At 38.0% G+C, this 17229-nt stretch overlaps 1 protein-coding gene across 5 annotated transcripts in view; it reads left to right on the forward strand.

The window, feature by feature from the left end:
* The window catches only part of map4k4 (mitogen-activated protein kinase kinase kinase kinase 4), a 279063-nt gene that overhangs the window by 238790 nt on the left and 23044 nt on the right, over positions 1–17229 (forward strand). For all 5 annotated transcript variants that reach the window (XM_087988113.1, XM_043691713.2, XM_087988114.1 and 2 more), the window contains 4 exons: positions 4042–4212; positions 4623–4766; positions 11477–11611; positions 16389–16489. In XM_087988113.1, coding sequence (XP_087844239.1) covers positions 4042–4212; positions 4623–4766; positions 11477–11611; positions 16389–16489 — 551 coding nt within the window. The remainder of the gene's footprint in view (positions 1–4041; positions 4213–4622; positions 4767–11476; positions 11612–16388; positions 16490–17229) is intronic.

Consider the following 17229-nt stretch of genomic DNA (forward strand, 5'->3'; position numbering starts at 1 on the left):
TCTGTGGAACAAAACTGAGTTAACGTTTGGGTCCAGTGACCCTCACTTCTGAAGAAGGGTGTGCTTGTGCACAGCTGCAACAGGGATCTGTAATCTGTGCCCTTTGCAGCATTGACTTCCAGTTTTGGAAGTTGTTACCATGTATGAACCTCCTGAGATTCAGAGGAAAAAGGATTTTTGAGAATGCTGCTTGTGTGTATATGTTCTTTCTGCCTGCAAAAAAAAGACATGTGTGTGTGTGTGTGTGTGTGTGTGTGCGCGCGCGCGCGCACGCTGCAATGTAAGTCTGATGATTCTAAATTGGTTGTAAATGCTGTTCTTTGCACATTTCGGATTATTTAGCAAAGTCTGTCTGAAATTGCCTCATAACTGAAGTCCGTCATTCTTGATATCTTTTTAGCAAGCCTCTTCTGTACATCTCCCAAGACATGACATTCTTTCTACTCTCCCTGAGACTGTGCAAAGAATTTGTAAAAGTTTAACACATTTTTCCATGCAATTGCCTACGAAGTTAAAAATCTCACAACACCAGGTTATAGTCCAACAGGTTTATTTGGAAGAACTAGCTTTCGGAGCGCTGCTCCTTCATCGGGTAGCCATGGAAGGGGATCATAAGACACAGAATTTATAGCAAAAAATTTAGTGTCATGCAACTGAAATGATATATTGAACAAACCTAGATTGCTGTTAAGTCTTTCATCTTTTAGAATGGATTGATGAAATGGAAATAGAAAATTGCATTTTAAATCATTAATTTCTTTATTCATTCATGGGATGAGGACGTCACTGGCTATGCAGCATTTTTACTCATCCCTAATTGCCCAGAAGGCAGTTAAGAGTCAACCACATTGCTGTGGGTCTGGAGTCACGTGTAGGCCAGACCAGCTTCCTTCCCTGAAAGACATTAATGAACTAGATGGGTTTTTCCAACAATTGACGATGGATTCATGGTCATAATTAGACTCTTAATTCCAAACTTTTATTGAATTCAGATTTCACCGTCTGCCATAGCGGATTTGAACCCAGGTCCCCAAAGCATTTCCTTGGTCTCTGGATTAACAGTCCAATGATAATACCACTAGGCCATTGCCTCCCATTTCTTTGCAAGGTTTTCTTTGAATACTTGGATGTGAGCCATCAGGCCTCTTTGTTAATCTGTCCAATTTGATTGTTGTTGCTACGATTAGATAGTCATGGAACAACAAAGTTTAATTTGGAACTGTTTTGAGTTGTAAAGGGGCTCAATGTTATTCAAAGAACATTGAGGGCAGCACAGTGGCTCAGAGGGCAGCAGCATGGTGGCTCAGTGGTTAGCACTCCTGCCTCACAGCTCCAATGAAGTAGGTTTCTAAAATCCAGTGAGTATAAGCCCATTCTATTCAACTTTCTTCATAAGACAACATCTTAGAATCATAGAGTCATAGAGATGTACAGCATGGAAACAGACCCTTTGGTCGAACTCTTCCATGCTGACCAAATATCCTAAATAAATCTGGTCCCATTTACCAGCATTTTGTTCATATCCATCTAAACCCTTCCTATTCATATACCCATCCAGATGCCTTTTAAATGCTGTAATTGTACCAGCCTCTTCCACTTCCTCTGGCAGCTCATTCCATACATGCACCACCCTTCTATGTGGAAAAAGTTGGCACTTAGGTCCCTTTTAAATATTTCCCTTCTCACCTTAAACATATGCCCTCTAGATGTGGAATACCTCACTCTGGGGAAAAGACTTTGTATATTTAGCCTATCCATGCCCTTCATGAACTTCTATAAGGTCACTCCTCAGCCTCCGATGATTCAGAGAAAATACCCCCAGCCTATTCAGCCTCTTCCTATAGCTCAAACTCTCCAACCCTGGCAACATCCTTGTAAATATTTTCTGAACATTTTCAAGTTTCATCCCAAGAATCACTCTAGTAAACTTTCACTAAAATGTTTCCAATGCAAGTATACCCCTCATCAAAAGCCAAAATTGTAGCATACTCTAGGTGTGATCTCATCAATGCCCTGTACAGTTGTAGTAAGACTTCCCTCATCTAACACACACTCTCCTTTGTGCAATAAAGGCTGAATTTCCATTTGTCTTCCTGAAGACATGCTGTATCTGCATGTTATTCATGTATGAGAATACCCAGATTCTACTCCACCAAAGAAGTGTGCTGTCTCTCCATTTAAATTATATTGCCAAAATGGATAACTTCATATTTCTGAGATTGTACTGTATCTGCCAAATTGTTGCCTGCTCATTTAACCTATCTATTTTCCTTCAAAACTTTTTGCATCATCGCAACGTAATCCTTGCATCATCGGAAATTTTAGCTGCAACACATTCAGTCCTTTTGTCGATGTAAAATATATCACTAGTGATTGAGGCCCTAACACTGATCCTGTGGCATTCCACTTATTATAGTTTTCCAACCTGAGTTGATCCATTTATCCCTATTCTGTATTTCCTATTAGTCAACCAGTCATCCATCCATGCTAAAACATCACCCAGTGCCATAAACTGCTATCTTGTGCAGTAGTCTTTGCTGTGGAACCTTACCAAATCTTTTGTTCAGAAATTCAAATCCATTCCACAGCTGCGAATGTGCATTTAAGCACCTTGCTTATTGCATCCTTAGAGAATTCTAATAAATCTGTATCACGCCATTTCCCTTTCATCAAACCATGTTGACTCTGGTTGATTGCATGATGATTTTTGAAATATCTTGCCATTTTTTCATTGATAGATTCAGCACTTTCTCTGACAGAATTGAGGTAACTTTTCTGTAGCTTCTTGCATTCCTGTCTTCCCTTTCTTAAATTGGGGAGTTATATTTGCAGTTCTCCAATCCATTGGGATATTTTCTAGAGTTGTGTGAATTTTGGTAGATTGCAATCAATGCTGTTATTGTCTCTATTACCGCTTCTTCGATAACCCTAAAATGCAGAATAACAGATCCCTGCAGCTAGTCAGCAGTTAGTCCCACTAATTTTCAGTATTTTTATCACTAGTACTTGGGAGGATCTTAAGGTGTTCCTTCCCTATTGGTTTTGATCAACCCTGACATATTCTCTTAATGCACTGGATATTTTGCTAAAATTCTTCATTCAAATCTAATGGACCTTAATTTTTAGCACAGACAATAACGAGGTTATATAAAATAATTGCCAATGTTGTTTTGTCACACTTAACTAATTACTTTGTCTTATTCATCATTCCCTGGCCATCACCATCCCATAACTTCCATTTGTTCTTTGCTATCCCCACTCATCACATTTATTCCATCCCACATAGCATGGAAAAAGTCTGCAAAAAGACCCTGAAGTCAGAAATGACCTCCTGTCCTTCAAAAGAGTTCTCGAATGAGCGTGTTAACTGTAGTCTCAATTGATCACAGTGGCTTCTGTTGTATGTATGGAGCATTATGTTGGAGGTAGCTAATGAATTGGCAGTCTGAAATGTGCACATTCGCATGTTCAGTCCATTATTTGATATTTTACAAAATGAATTCTGTTGTTTATTCAGCTACTTCAAAGACCAAGCATGCCATAACAAAATATTTGCTTGCAGAAATGTCGTATTCTATCTATTCCTTAAAATTGGTTCAGGAAAGAGAAAATTCCTATGACTCTCTTACTTAGCTGTTGGTATAATTCTCTTTAATATGAAATGATCCACTTGTCGAAGGCAGAATGGCAACCCAGCTGAGAACCTCTGCAGCAGCCTAACAGATAAATTTAGAAGTCAGTCTCTTGTGATTTGAACACTCAGCTGCTTCAGCTGTTCTGGATGAGTATTAAGGATATGCAAAAACTAAGATCAAAAATAGTGTTGCAAAAACAGAAAGTGCTTGAGAAACTCAGGTCTGTCAGCATCAATGGAGAAAGAAACCGGGCTAATGTTTTGAGTCTGTTATGACTTCAGAAATGTTATTAAAAAGTGAAAGATAGTGTTGCGTAGTTTTGATTTTATTCAGAATTATTAATGGAAGAGGTATGGATAAGCACAATATTGAAATGATTTTTAACTCTGATATTTGTCTTTTGTAGTTGTTTTCTCTAATGACCAGATTAGACCCGAGTCCGTGAAGCAAGATCCAAGCAGAAAAGGATCTGTTGTCAATGTAAATCCAACCAACATCAGGCCACAGAGTGACACACCAGAAATCCGGAAGTACAAGAAGCGATTCAACTCTGAAATCCTTTGCGCTGCATTATGGGGCAAGTTCTTTTGAATCTGTCACATATCTCTTGTACATTGAAGTGAGTGTGTGTGAATATACTACAAGATTGAGTGTGGATGTTGAAATTCACATTTTCATCAAGCCAGGCTCTTTATTTCGGTTGAGAAAAAAGTTAGATTTCATGTAATACTACCAATGCAGTGTTACTGCTGAGCAGTTTAGTTTTGGACCAATGCAAAGAAGTTGTGGAACAAATGTGAACACTGAGTCTGATCTTACTCTGAAATGGAACAAAAAGAACTGCACTACATTCAATTAGTGCTGACTTTGGATATACACGAACAAGTTGTCACAAAGCATAACCATTTCTTATTGGTGCTAGAGTGTTAACATGAGTACTCCATTACTAAATGAAGGAGATGTTTACATCTTCCTGTTTTTTTTAAGGTGTGAATTTATTAGTGGGTACGGAAAGTGGGCTGATGCTGCTGGACAGGAGTGGTCAAGGAAAGGTGTATCCTCTGATTAATCGTAGACGTTTTCAGCAAATGGATGTGCTTGAGGGATTGAATGTGCTGGTGACAATATCGGGTTAGTGTTCTTTTGCATCTAGATATATTAAATTCCTGTTGTGGTACATTGTGTTTCTAAATGTATATTGAAACATAGCTTCATGTTTTTGGCAGGTGATTGCTTGCAACTAGAATGGATCATTTAAAATTGAGTAGTGCAATTCAATTAAAATTCATTTGTTATGACAAATTAACATGCATTATTTAAGTCAAATGCTTTCAACGTGCAAAATAGGAGTACACCGTGTGGTTCCTGTAGCCCACTCCATCATTCACTATGATCACAACTGATTTGATCCTGGTCTTAACTATTTTCTGCCTGTTTTGATTCCCTTGTATTAAAAATATTCATTGGCAATTCCCATCGCTCTCTAGGGTAGAAAATTCTAAAGACTCACATTCTTCCTCAACTCACATCTCAAATGAGGCACCCTTAATCTTAGATGATGCACATTTAATTCTAGATTCCCCAATCAATGAAACTTCACTTTATACTTACACAGTTAAACCCTCTCAGAATCTTGTATGTTTCAGTAAGATATCCTCATTCTTTTAAAATCCACTGAGTATAGTTTCAGTCTGCTCAATCCTTCCTATTAAAACAGCCTGTTGTGGAATAGACTAACCCCATGCAAATATATTAAGGAGATAGCCTAAACCCTAACTTTTACCTTATTTAAGGGCAAGTGCAAGGTGCTACGTTCCAAATGTAATTCAATTGGTCACACTACTCCGCTTTAGCAAAACGTACTTTATTCTTACCCCCAGTTAAAATAGAAACAAAAAGAAGAATTTGTGTAACTTTAACTCTGTTGGAAAACTTAACAAAATAATAGATTATTTAACCACTGAATAGCATCTGTTCCAAATAGTAACATCCCATAAACAGACTCTTGGCAAAGATAAAGTCAATAAAACTGTGTCTCTGAGAGAGAGAGAGCTTCAAAATCCCAGCAACTACTGAAAACTAAACTAAAGCTCTGGTTCAGTGGGAGCCTGACTGCACCCGTTCAAATGCTTTTGTTGTTCTAACTTTAAAAAAAGCCCCAAGGTCCCCGAGCTGTTTATTTAATAGGCTTGGAGCAGACTGCTCCAAATTCTGTCTCAACATCTCTTCTTTTAAAACAGCCAGGATGAAACACACCTTTTAAAGCCACATTATCATCACAAGCCCTTCAAAAATCAACTCTGTCAACCTTCTCTGAATTGCCTCCAGTAGAATTATGACCTTCTTGAAATAAGGGGGAAAAATCTGTGTGCAGTACTCTAATTGTGGTCTCACCAGTTCCATTACTGTAGTAACTAGATTTCACTACCTTAAAATCCAGCCGCTTGCAGTCCAGTCTAATATTCCACTTGCCCTCCTAACTACTTCACTTTCCTGCAAACCCTTTGTGAGTCATGTCAAAGATGAAGGTTTGAATTATGACTTAGTAAAAGGAGAATCAATCCTGAAGTGAGGATATCCCTTACTAAACCTCCTGAAATGAAAGCATGTATTTCCTGCATTACAGTTGGAGTTGACTGAATCTGGTGATTGACTTACTGCATGATGGAGTGGGAATCTGAAACTTTACAAGGAAGCCCAGGAAGTATTCCTGGAGATGAAACCAGTAACCTCCTGGGATACACTGGGTGAACTCCAGTGAGACATTTGGATTTGTGGAGCTCTGTAATTCTTGATTTTGTCGGCATGTACCCAAACTCTCACTGGTCAGTTCAACTGGTCTGTTGGAAATAGTTTATTGAATCCATATCTGTGCCCTGTGTTTATTTTTTTGATGATTCTTTGGAGCAACTAATCACTTAGTTCCTCCTTCATCACATTTGAAACTAAAAGAGTATTGTCACAGTTGTATGATTTGAAGAGTTTTCATTTTTGCTTTACTCTCTCTCAGCATACTCCCTTTCTTTGTTTAGAGCTGTCCTAAGCATTGCATTTGATTTATGTTCATGCTGGTCTTTCTAGGGAGTGATTCTTTATGTATTGTCACTCTCTCAAACTCTCCCTACATCCCTGCACTTTGTTCTTCTGATATTTAGAAAATTTGGACAATGCAGGGATGTTTATGGTGCAAAGGAAGGTCACTGCCCATCATGTCTGCACCTCCAGAAAAAACAGACCACCATCCTAATCCCATTTAACAGTCCTCTGTCCATATCTCTGAAGAGTCTGGCACTTAAAAAGGTGTCTGAATCTGCTCCTTAAGTGAATTTGAGAGAGTCTTCCACTACTGCCCTTCTGGACAGGGCATTCTAGTCCTCCAACCACCCTCTGAGTGAAAAGCATTTTCCTCATTTCCTCCTCAATTTTATTCCCAACCATTTTCACACTGTGTCTCCTTATTACTGCTAAGGGAAACAAGTCTTCCCATCCACTCTACCCCTCACAAATTTATGCTTCTCAATCAAGGATCTTGTTCTATTTTTCTTTATATTTGAGTGATTGAATGTTGGTGTTAAGGACATTTCCATTAACCAATGACTGCATTGTAAATCCCAACTAATGTTAAAGATATAATGCAGCAGCAACTGTAACATTTAGAACACAATGTAAATGTATTAAATTGAATGACAGTGCAATTTACTTCTTATTTACCTGGGCAGGTTGTAAAGGATTCTGACAGAATTAAGTTTTCCATCAATTAGTTCTCAACAGCTATATAGTTTAGAGTGAGAAATGCTGAAGTCTGTTAGTGAATAAGCCGGAGACATTTAAGGTGTGTTCAATGCAACACTTTTTTTTACTGGCTGCATTTCCCAGGATAGCCACTGGAATGCAGCAACGTGTTACATACAACCCGTGCTATTGAGCACCAGTGTCGTCGGTAATCTTTATTCAACTCTAGTTGGTTGATCTGGATATGACCCGCTCAGACCAATGGGATGATGATCTGATCCTTTCTCGTCAGTGTCAAGATAGCATTTCAACAGAATTTTAAAATTTGAGGCATTTGCTGTGACGTAAGTTCTACTGCTTTGGTGGCCACCGTAAAGAACAAACAAATATTTGGTGAATAATGAAGATATATTTAAATTTTCTGTGTTGTGAATGTGCTCAAAAAGCTCAACAGTGGTTACGTCACATTCTTGCAATTAGATTGGAGTTTTTTTCCATGGATTTGCTATTTTACTGTGCGGTTTTGTTGAAAATTGTTAAGCCTTGGAACAAAGATATTTTGGACTAACAGTCAGTGAAGCATGTTAGCTGTGAAGTAAGCAAAATTATCATTTTATTGGAGTAGGTTCTATTATTACTTCAGATTTTTTTAAAATGAAAATGTTTCTATTATATTTGCAGTCTTCTAAGTAAGACCATCTGTTTACTATCTGAAGCAGAAAAGAGGGAGCCCATGGTTGTTACCTGACAACTACCTCATAAACACTTGTCCAAATTATTCGAATGACTGCTAAATAAAATATTTTTCCTTTTGAATGATGTTGACAATGTGACATTGTTGATAACATTGTACATATTATGAGCATTTGTTCTTTAAAATGTGCTTTTGTTATTCTGAAACTTGTCCATCTGTACCCTTGTGGCCAAAACCATAATCACTGCATACAATTTTTATGCTTTTTTAAAATCATTGATAACAGTAGTAAATTACTGATTGAAAATTGCAGACTACAAATTTAATTTGGACATGATTAAGTTATCTCTGTGTCCTTCCCTCTGAGATTTTTCAGACTTTACTGGACTATGTGACTTTTTCTTTAAGAGGAATGGGATTTTTACATTTTAACAGAGCATTAAGCATTCTAATAAGTGATAGCAGCTTGATTGACATTTTAATTTCCCAGTGAAAAGCCATCACTCTTCTGCTTTTCAAGTCCAATAACAGCATAACCAAGGCTGACATCTCCAATTTATTTAATTGAGAGAGTAGAATATAATTTTAATCTACTACAGAATGCTCTGGAATATTATTCTTATGGGCTTTCAAGCAATAGATTATGGAATTATGGCTGATACCTGGGAGTACCTTATTCTCTTTTGTTCTAGGAACTAATGCCGTAGTTAGTTGGGTAAACTAAAAGAAAATGAAATACTAGTAGTGACTTCAATGGTGGAGACTGAAGTGTTGTATTGCAAGAATATTTAATGGTTCTCTTAGTACGTAGCCCTGAAGAACCCTTAGTACATTCCCCTTGCTGCAGTGATATCCTTGGAGTTAAATGATTGACCTTCAACATCCACAAACATGTTCATTTTGCTAGGGATGATTCCATCTGATGGAAAACTTACTCCTAACTCCCCTAGACTCTGGTTATGCAAGGGTACCTTGATGCTATACTTTGATGTCAAGGGCAGTGACTTTTGTCACACTTCTGGAGTTTAGTTTTTTTTTGTTAATGTTTGGATCAAGGCTAAATTGAGGTCAGAAGTTGGCAGAACCCAAAGTGAGCAGGGCATCGCTGAGAAAGTGCCACTTAATAACATTGTCGATGACTCCTTCAACCAGTTTGCTGATGATGGACAGTAGACTAATAAAGTGTTGATTGGTCTGATTGGACCTGAAAAATGTGTTGCTGGAAAAGCACAGCTGGTCAGGCAGCATCCAAGAAGCAGGAGAATCGACCTTTCGGGCATAAGCCCTTCTTCAGAAATGAGGAGGGTGTGCCAAGCAGGCTAAGCCTTGTAGAGGGAGGAAGAGAGCTTCTTCAAGGAAGGCATCCTTGCAAGAGGATTCGCAGTAGGTTAAAATCAACTTAGGAGAAAGTGAGGACTGCAGATGCTGGAGATCAGAGCTGAAAATGTGTTGCTGGAAAAGCAAGCTAGTCAGGCAGCATCCAAGAAGCAGGAGAATCGACATTTCGGGCAGAAGCCTTTCTTCAGGAATGAAGAGGGTGTGCCAAGCAGGCTAAGCCTTATAGTGAGAGGAAGAGAGCTTCTTCAAGGAAGGCATCCTTGCAAGAGGATTCGCAGTAGGTTAAAATCAACTTAGGAGAAAGTGAGGACTGCAGATCAGGAAATATCCATGTACTTGAAGCATTATTTCATAAATAGTAAAGATTAAAGTTTGTGAAAAGATTTGTAGCTCGGGTGTTCGTTGCTGTGGTTCTGTTCGCCGAGCTGGAAGTTTTTGTTGCAAACGTTTCGTCCCCTGTCTAGGTGACATCCTCAGTGCTTGGGAGCCTCCTGTGAAGCGCTTCTGTGGTGTTTCCTCAGGCATTTATAGTGGCCTGTCCCTGCCGCTTCCGGTTGTCAGTTTCAGCTGTCCGCTGTAGTGGCCGGTATATTGGGTCCAGGTCGATGTGTTTGTTGATGGAGTTTGTGGATGAGCGCCATGCTTCTAGGAATTCCCTGGCTGTTCTTTGTTTGGCTTGCCCTATAATGGTAGTGTTGTCCCAGTCGAATTCATGTTGCTTGTCGTCTGCGTGTGTGGCTACTAGGGATAGCTGGTCATGTCGTTTCGTGGCTAGTTGGTGTTCATGGATGCGGATCGTTAGCTGTCTTCCTGTTTGTCCTATTTTGTGTTTTGTGCAGTCCTTGCATGGGATTTTGTACACTACATTAATTTTGCTCATGCTGGGTATCGGGTCCTTCGTTCTGGTGAGTTGTTTTCTGTGTGTGGCTGTTGGTTTGTGTGCTGTTATAAGTCCTAGTGGTCGCAGTAGTCTGGCTGTCAGTTCAGAGATGTTCTTGATGTATGGTAGTGTGGCTAGTCCTTTGGGTTGCGGCATGTCCTCGTTCCATTGTCTTTCCCTTAGGCATCTGTTGATGAAATTGCGAGGATATCCGTTTTTGGCGAATATCTTGTATAGGTGTTCCTCTTCCTCACAGTAAAGATTATATATCATACATTTTCATTGTTTCTGCAAGATCCAGTATGAGGAAATTAAATGCCCTTACTGTTAAGTCATCCCAATTTCAGCGCGTTATAGAGATTTTGTAAAATCAGTATTTACAAAGTTTTGTGCTTGAAATTGCCTCCTTCATCAGATGTACTCAAAATGTTGAAAAATAATTAGCTCTCTTTCCCTTTATTTGCCAAATGTCTCCAGTTCTGGTCGGTATTATTCCTTCTCTCCCTCCATCTGGTTCTCCTTCAATTTATATCATTTTTGTTCAGTTTTTAAGTGGCTAAATACATCAAACACCCTTGCCTGAGTCTTTGTGACATTTGTAAATAATCTTACATTTGCATTAATGTTAGACTACTGATCTATGAGTGTTTGTTGCCATCACATTTATATATGAATGTAGGGCACTGGTGGATTTGTTCTCTGTATTGATTGTTTAATTCCATCAGTGAAGTGTATCTCCTCGGAAGTATATAAACACTTGCTCTTCAGTCAAATATATAGTGTGTCTTGGTGTTTAGTACTGAATCTCTTTCATTGTTTGAATTTAGCACTTTTTATTGTCTCAAATTATGTTTCTTGAATTCAAGTGGATCAGAATAACATTAGACTGTCAGCTAATACATTGAAGAAATGACTCAACAGAAGCTGTCTAGTTTGATTTTTACTGATATGGTTTCAGACAGTCTCCAAACTTCAGCAGAGAGACTGAAAAACCTTCCATAACATGATACCAGATAGTGATTATTAAGCTCCAAGTTACAGTTCTTCCAAAAATGCTGTTGCCTGCAGATTTATGAGCATGTCTTTCTGTACTGATAATCTTATATTGATACTTCAGCGTTTCGTTTTATTACGTTATTTTACATCGTTCACTCTCTCAAATTGTAACCATCCATAATTTTGCACATTTGCTTAAAGGGAAGAAAAACAAATTGCGAGTATATTATTTGTCCTGGTTAAGAAACAAGATATTGCACAATGATCCTGAAGTAGAGAAAAAACAAGGCTGGACAACAGTTGGGGACTTAGAAGGATGTGTACACTACAAAGTTGGTAAGAAAGTTATGTGCACTTTAAAACAAAGTAGTAAAGTTATAAAAATGTTGGCACATCTGCAACATTATAAATAATATGAAAAATGTATAAGTTAATTTCGTCTGACATTGACCTACAATATGCTTGGGTGTGTGAAATCCTTTTATCAAATCACTTGCTGGCATTTTGTGACATCATTTAAAACTTCATTGCACTAAGCCCGCAGCTCATTGTGACTACGTTTACTGTATCTTGGTATATATTTTTTGAGTAGCTTATTTTTTTCCTAAAAATGGTATCTATTTTGTGTAATGTCATTAGATTTAGAGAAAATTTAAAAAACCTCATCTTGAAAATAAATTTTTGAATCATGTAATAGTAAAATTATGATTGGCAAATTGGCTGGTACTATCATTACTGCTGTGGAGATTTTGCGTAGACTGAGGAAAAATCTCATGTTCTTGCCAGTTGTAAGTAAAAGGTGCACTGAATTTTGGCATGTCTGAAGTGACTTGAGTACCATAATGTCATAAAGTTGCTTTCAGTCCATTTTTATGATTATATTTGAAATCTCATTCTCTGGCATTTAAGTACTGGGAAGTGCAAATAACACTCAGCCGGAGATACTGTTCTCTTATGTTGGTGAATGGACATTGTGAAACAGAATTTGTATTCTTAACCCTACACCTGACTATGCTGATATATTGTGTGCAGTAATAGAAATCAGGAGGAAGTATACACTAGATTTACTTCATTGCAAAACTGTTTCAGGAAACAACAGATCAAAAGGATGTGAAGGAGGGTACTGAGAGAGTGAAAGCATAGCGGCAAAGATAAAATAGAATTATCTGCATTTTAATTTAAAATAAATCCCAACACACAATTCTGAAAGAATAAAGCTTAGCATTTGAATTTTCAGTATCATGATTTTGTTTGGTAATAGTAAAGGTTTATCACACTGTTATGCGTTCATTGATTGGTGAGCTCACTTAGCTGGATAGCTCGTTTGACATGTAGAGTGATGCCAACTGTGTGGATTCAATTCAGGTTACCATGAAGGACTCTACTTCTCAACGTCTCCCTTCACCTGTGGGTTAAATTGCCACTACTTATATCACTGTAATGAGAGAGCAGCTCTATGATCTGTAGAACTATGGTGACTTAACCTTAAATATCTGAATACACAAATGCTGAGATTTCCCTGCATGTTATGCTCGTATTTGTATGTATTTGAATGCCAAGTCTGTTGGTGAAGCACTGGTACAGCAAGACCTTGAGTAGTGCAGGCTGATTTGGACAACAACTTTCAAGCTTTCATTTTTAACTGTGCAGGTGCTGACACTGGAAGTTGCTGTTGAAGTTATAACATCATAATGATAAGTGCTGTGAACTTCACTATATTCTAATTCCTAAATGAATGGCCTGGATTTTGAAATGCTGTTCTCTCTTTTCCCTCTCTTCCTTCTCTCTTTAATCTAAGCTCCACCGTGAACTTGCTTCTCAATGTCAAAAAGATTTTGAACCAAATTTCCTTTAATCTTCAATCTCTCCTGCAAGAATCAGTTTTTCCTGATAGTGAGTTCCACCTTCTGATGCCATCTGGTCTGAGGATTTAGTTGTTTTTGTATAAATGACATTTTTTTTTGTACAGTTAATTAACGTATTGAATTCAAATTTAGTTATGTTCATAAAGATAAATCTTGTAAGCAATGTGTGAAACCATGTAGTGAGGGAACAGATTTTAACAAAATGGAGAAGCAAAAGTGCTTTTTTTTAAAACTATTTCTGAACAACTTTGACAAACTTCCTTATTGAAAGTGTAATGTGATTCTTCTCCTCTTCCCCCACCAATTACATCTGGAAAATCTTCACAAACATAAGCAAAGGCTGGAAATACATTACATTCTTGCAACATCAGAAGAGGGGATAAAATAAAATGAGCCTCTGTTAAATGGCAGAATCCTTGTTTCATCCTTCTCCATTACAGTGAAAGTTCTACTGTCATGATTATGAGATAGAGAAGGGTCTATAGTAGAGGTTCTAACCAAATGATAATTGTGAGGAACCTTTGAAATTTAACATGACACTTGATTTTCTTTCTGTCTTCTGTTTGAATTCAATGATTAAACTTTGTGAAATGGGGATGAGCTTTAGAACTTAGTTTATAAATGTTATACAAGAATAACATATCCAAATACTACTTAGAGAATAAGAATATAAATGAGGTAAAAGTGTCACAGTTACACTTATGGAAATCGCTATAAGTCATGATGCAGGGTAATAAAGCCATATGTGGGCTCATTTGTGGATGTCCTTAGGCAAGGAGACCAAAACTATGCTACACATCAGTTGCAACCTCACCGTAGCCCTTTATAATTAGGTTGGCCTCTTCGCTTTTTTAAACAAGTATTCTACTTCTCAATTTCTCTGACTGAATATGACCCTTGCAAAGTGCCTCCCTATTTGACCCCTGTCCGTTTTATACTTGGGCTCATCACTTCCCTGATTTGTACTGCTTTTCAGCCTCTTTGTGTTCTCCTCAGCTTACTCTCCCATCAGCTATGAATTTTCATGAACTTAAATATTTAGAGGTGTGGGGAGGAGTTGGCACAAAGTTCACATTGAAATTGTAAAGGACTATGGAGTGGGCAAAGTGAAATAGATTGACATGGTTATGGGGTGGCAGAAGGGCTTGGGATGACATTGATGTCTGTTGGAGGTGAAGGTGGAGGAAGTGTGTTTTTTTAAATTCAGCACTGTGCCAGAGCACTGAGTCAGGCCTTCCATCCAGACCAAGTCTGCACCCAGCAACCTCCATTTTTGTATTGGGGACATCAAGCCTCATTCTCAGGGAGCCTCATCACCCTGGGATGAAAGTTCCTTCCTCTGGATCGCAGTTGTGGAGTCAGGAATAATTCTGACTCTGCACTCATGACTTGGGGGTGAAAATTTCAGCCCTTGCTTTCAAAGTGAGAATAGAGTCATACAGCATGGAAACGAATGCTTGGGTCCAACTCATTTGCACCGATCAAGTATCCCAATCTGACCCAGTCCCATTTACCAGTATTTTGGCCAAATCCCTCTAAATCCTTCCTATTCATTTACCTATCCAGATCCCTTTTTAATTGTCGTAATTGTACCAGCCTCCTCCACTTCGTCTCGCAGTTTGTTCCAGACACGCACCACCCTCTGCATGAAAAAGTTACCCCTCTGGTCCTTTTTAAATCTTTCCCCACTCATCTTAAATGTATGCCCTCTAGATTTGGATTTGCCCACCCTAGGGGAAAAAACCCTGGCTATTCACCCTATCCATGCCCCTCATGATTTTATAAATCTTTGAGGTCAACCTTCAGCCTCTGATGCTTCACGGAAAATAGCCTCAGCTTATTCAGTCTGTCTCTATAACTCAGACCCTCTAGTCCTGGCAACATCCTTGTAAATATTTTCTGCATTTCCAAGTTTAGTAACATTTTTCCTGTAGAAGGGCAACCAGAATGGTACACAGTATTCTAAAAGTAGCCTCACCAATGTCCTGTGCAGCTGCAACATGACGTCCCAACTCCTAAACTCCGTACACTGATTGATAAAGGCAAGAATGCGAAACGTTACCTTCATCACCCTGATTACCTGCAACTCCACTTTCAAGGAACCTCCACGCTTCCCCCTACCAAAACATCCTGGTCCCTTGTGTTCGGCAAAATTCCCCAAAGCCTTACCATTAAGTGTATAAATCCTGGCCTGGTTTGCTTTTCCAAAATGCAACAACTCCGATTTATCTAAATTAAACTCCATCTGTCACTCCTTGACCTGTTGGCCCATCTGATCAAGGTCCCATTCTACTCTGAGATAATCATCTTTACTGTACATTGCACCAACTATTTTGGTGTCATCTGTGAACTTGCTAACCATACCTTCTATATTCACATCCAAGTCATTCCATATAAATGACAAAAAGCAGTGGACCCAGCAATGATCCTTGTGGCACATTGCTAGTCAAAGGTCTTCAATCTGAAAAGCAACCCTTTACCACCACTCCCTGTCTCCTACCTTCAAGCCAGTTTTGAGTAGTTGGCACTTATGGAGGAGCAAGATTAGCATGCTATAGAGAACAGACTAAAAGGAAATGCTGATGATGTTGGATAATGTAAGTGAAAGAAGATTTGCATGGACCTTCAACTTTGACATAGATCACTTGAGCCATATTGACTATTTCTGTGCTCTGTTGTATATTTTATGCAATAAAAACTGCTTGATCATGATTAAAAATATTTTAATACATTTTGACAGAGATTCCTGTTTGCCTTCCTCATGGCAGGTGCTAAATCAGAAGGCATACTGATTTATATTGAAATTGCTAACCTTTTAATTTTTGTGGCATGCATTGTACTAAATTCTGTTAAAAGATTTTCTTAATTTTTTTTTCTTTTGACTTGCAACAGATTGTTGTGTAATTAAATGCATGCCGCTCACAAAAACTTTCAATATTTGAATTGAACTAAATATAAAATAATTAAAATCAGCAAGATTAATGAAACTTTTTAAGTAGTGTTTTCTCACAGTTGATTAGTAATTCATGACAATACAACACTAGATTATCGAAGATATGTACAGATCTTTGCACATTCTTCCCATGATATTTTCCAAATTTGAATCCTATTTTTTTAAAAAAGCTTTGTTACAAATATTGTGCTAACTGGCGGTTGAATTAGTAACCCTACTTAAACTTGTTAACCTAAAGTAAGCTGCATATGTTTTACTTAACAACAAAATGCTAAAGATGAATTTATTTTTCTAGTAAAATATGAGAGGATCAAGTTTCTAGTAATTGCTTTGAAGAATTCTGTGGAAGTCTATGCATGGGCACCAAAACCATACCACAAATTTATGGCCTTTAAGGTAAGTGATAATTCCTGAAAATGTTTGCTGTAGTTTTCATATTAGTTACTATCAGCCTAACCAAGGCCCAGGTAAGTAACACTTCTGCCTGTGAATTAGAAAATTACAGGTCCAATTTCCAATCCTTGAAACTTGAAGCCGAAAATCTAATCTGAAATTCCAATGCAGTTGGGAGTGGTGTATTGTTGCAGGTGCCTTTTTTCAGAAGCATGTTTAAGCAAGGTCACCTCTGTGTGCTCTCATGTTGTTGAAATGAGCTTCTCGCATTTTCCTTTGTTTTCGAGGACCAAACATGTTAACCTGGTATTTTGACCAATATTTACCACTCAATCATTATCACTCAAACCCAGAATATCTCAACATTATCACATTGCTGTTTATGTGAGCTTATTGTTTGAAAATTGTTTACAGTGTTTCCTGTAAGAGATGTTTGACAAATTTATTCCAAATCTTTGAAGAAAAAAAAATGAGTAAGATGGATAAAGGGGAGCCAGTAACTGTAGTGTATTTTGATTTCCAAAACATATTTGTTGATGTGCCACATAATAATGTTATGATCCCAGGTGGTGGTCATGGTGGGCAAGTCAGATCTCAGAGTGAAACCTGGCTTGCTGGATCATATGTATAATTTTGTAGTGGTTACCATATGGTCAGCCACTAGGCATATTGGCATAAGGCAACAAAGATTTGTTTCGCATGTGGACAAAAATTTATTATCCAAAAGAGGGAAAAAACAAAGC

The sequence above is a fragment of the Chiloscyllium plagiosum genome, unplaced genomic scaffold (assembly GCF_037043375.1).
Source record: "Chiloscyllium plagiosum isolate Xiang-an unplaced genomic scaffold, Cpla_swu_hap1 HiC_scaffold_6, whole genome shotgun sequence".
NCBI classification, from domain to species: domain Eukaryota; kingdom Metazoa; phylum Chordata; class Chondrichthyes; order Orectolobiformes; family Hemiscylliidae; genus Chiloscyllium; species Chiloscyllium plagiosum.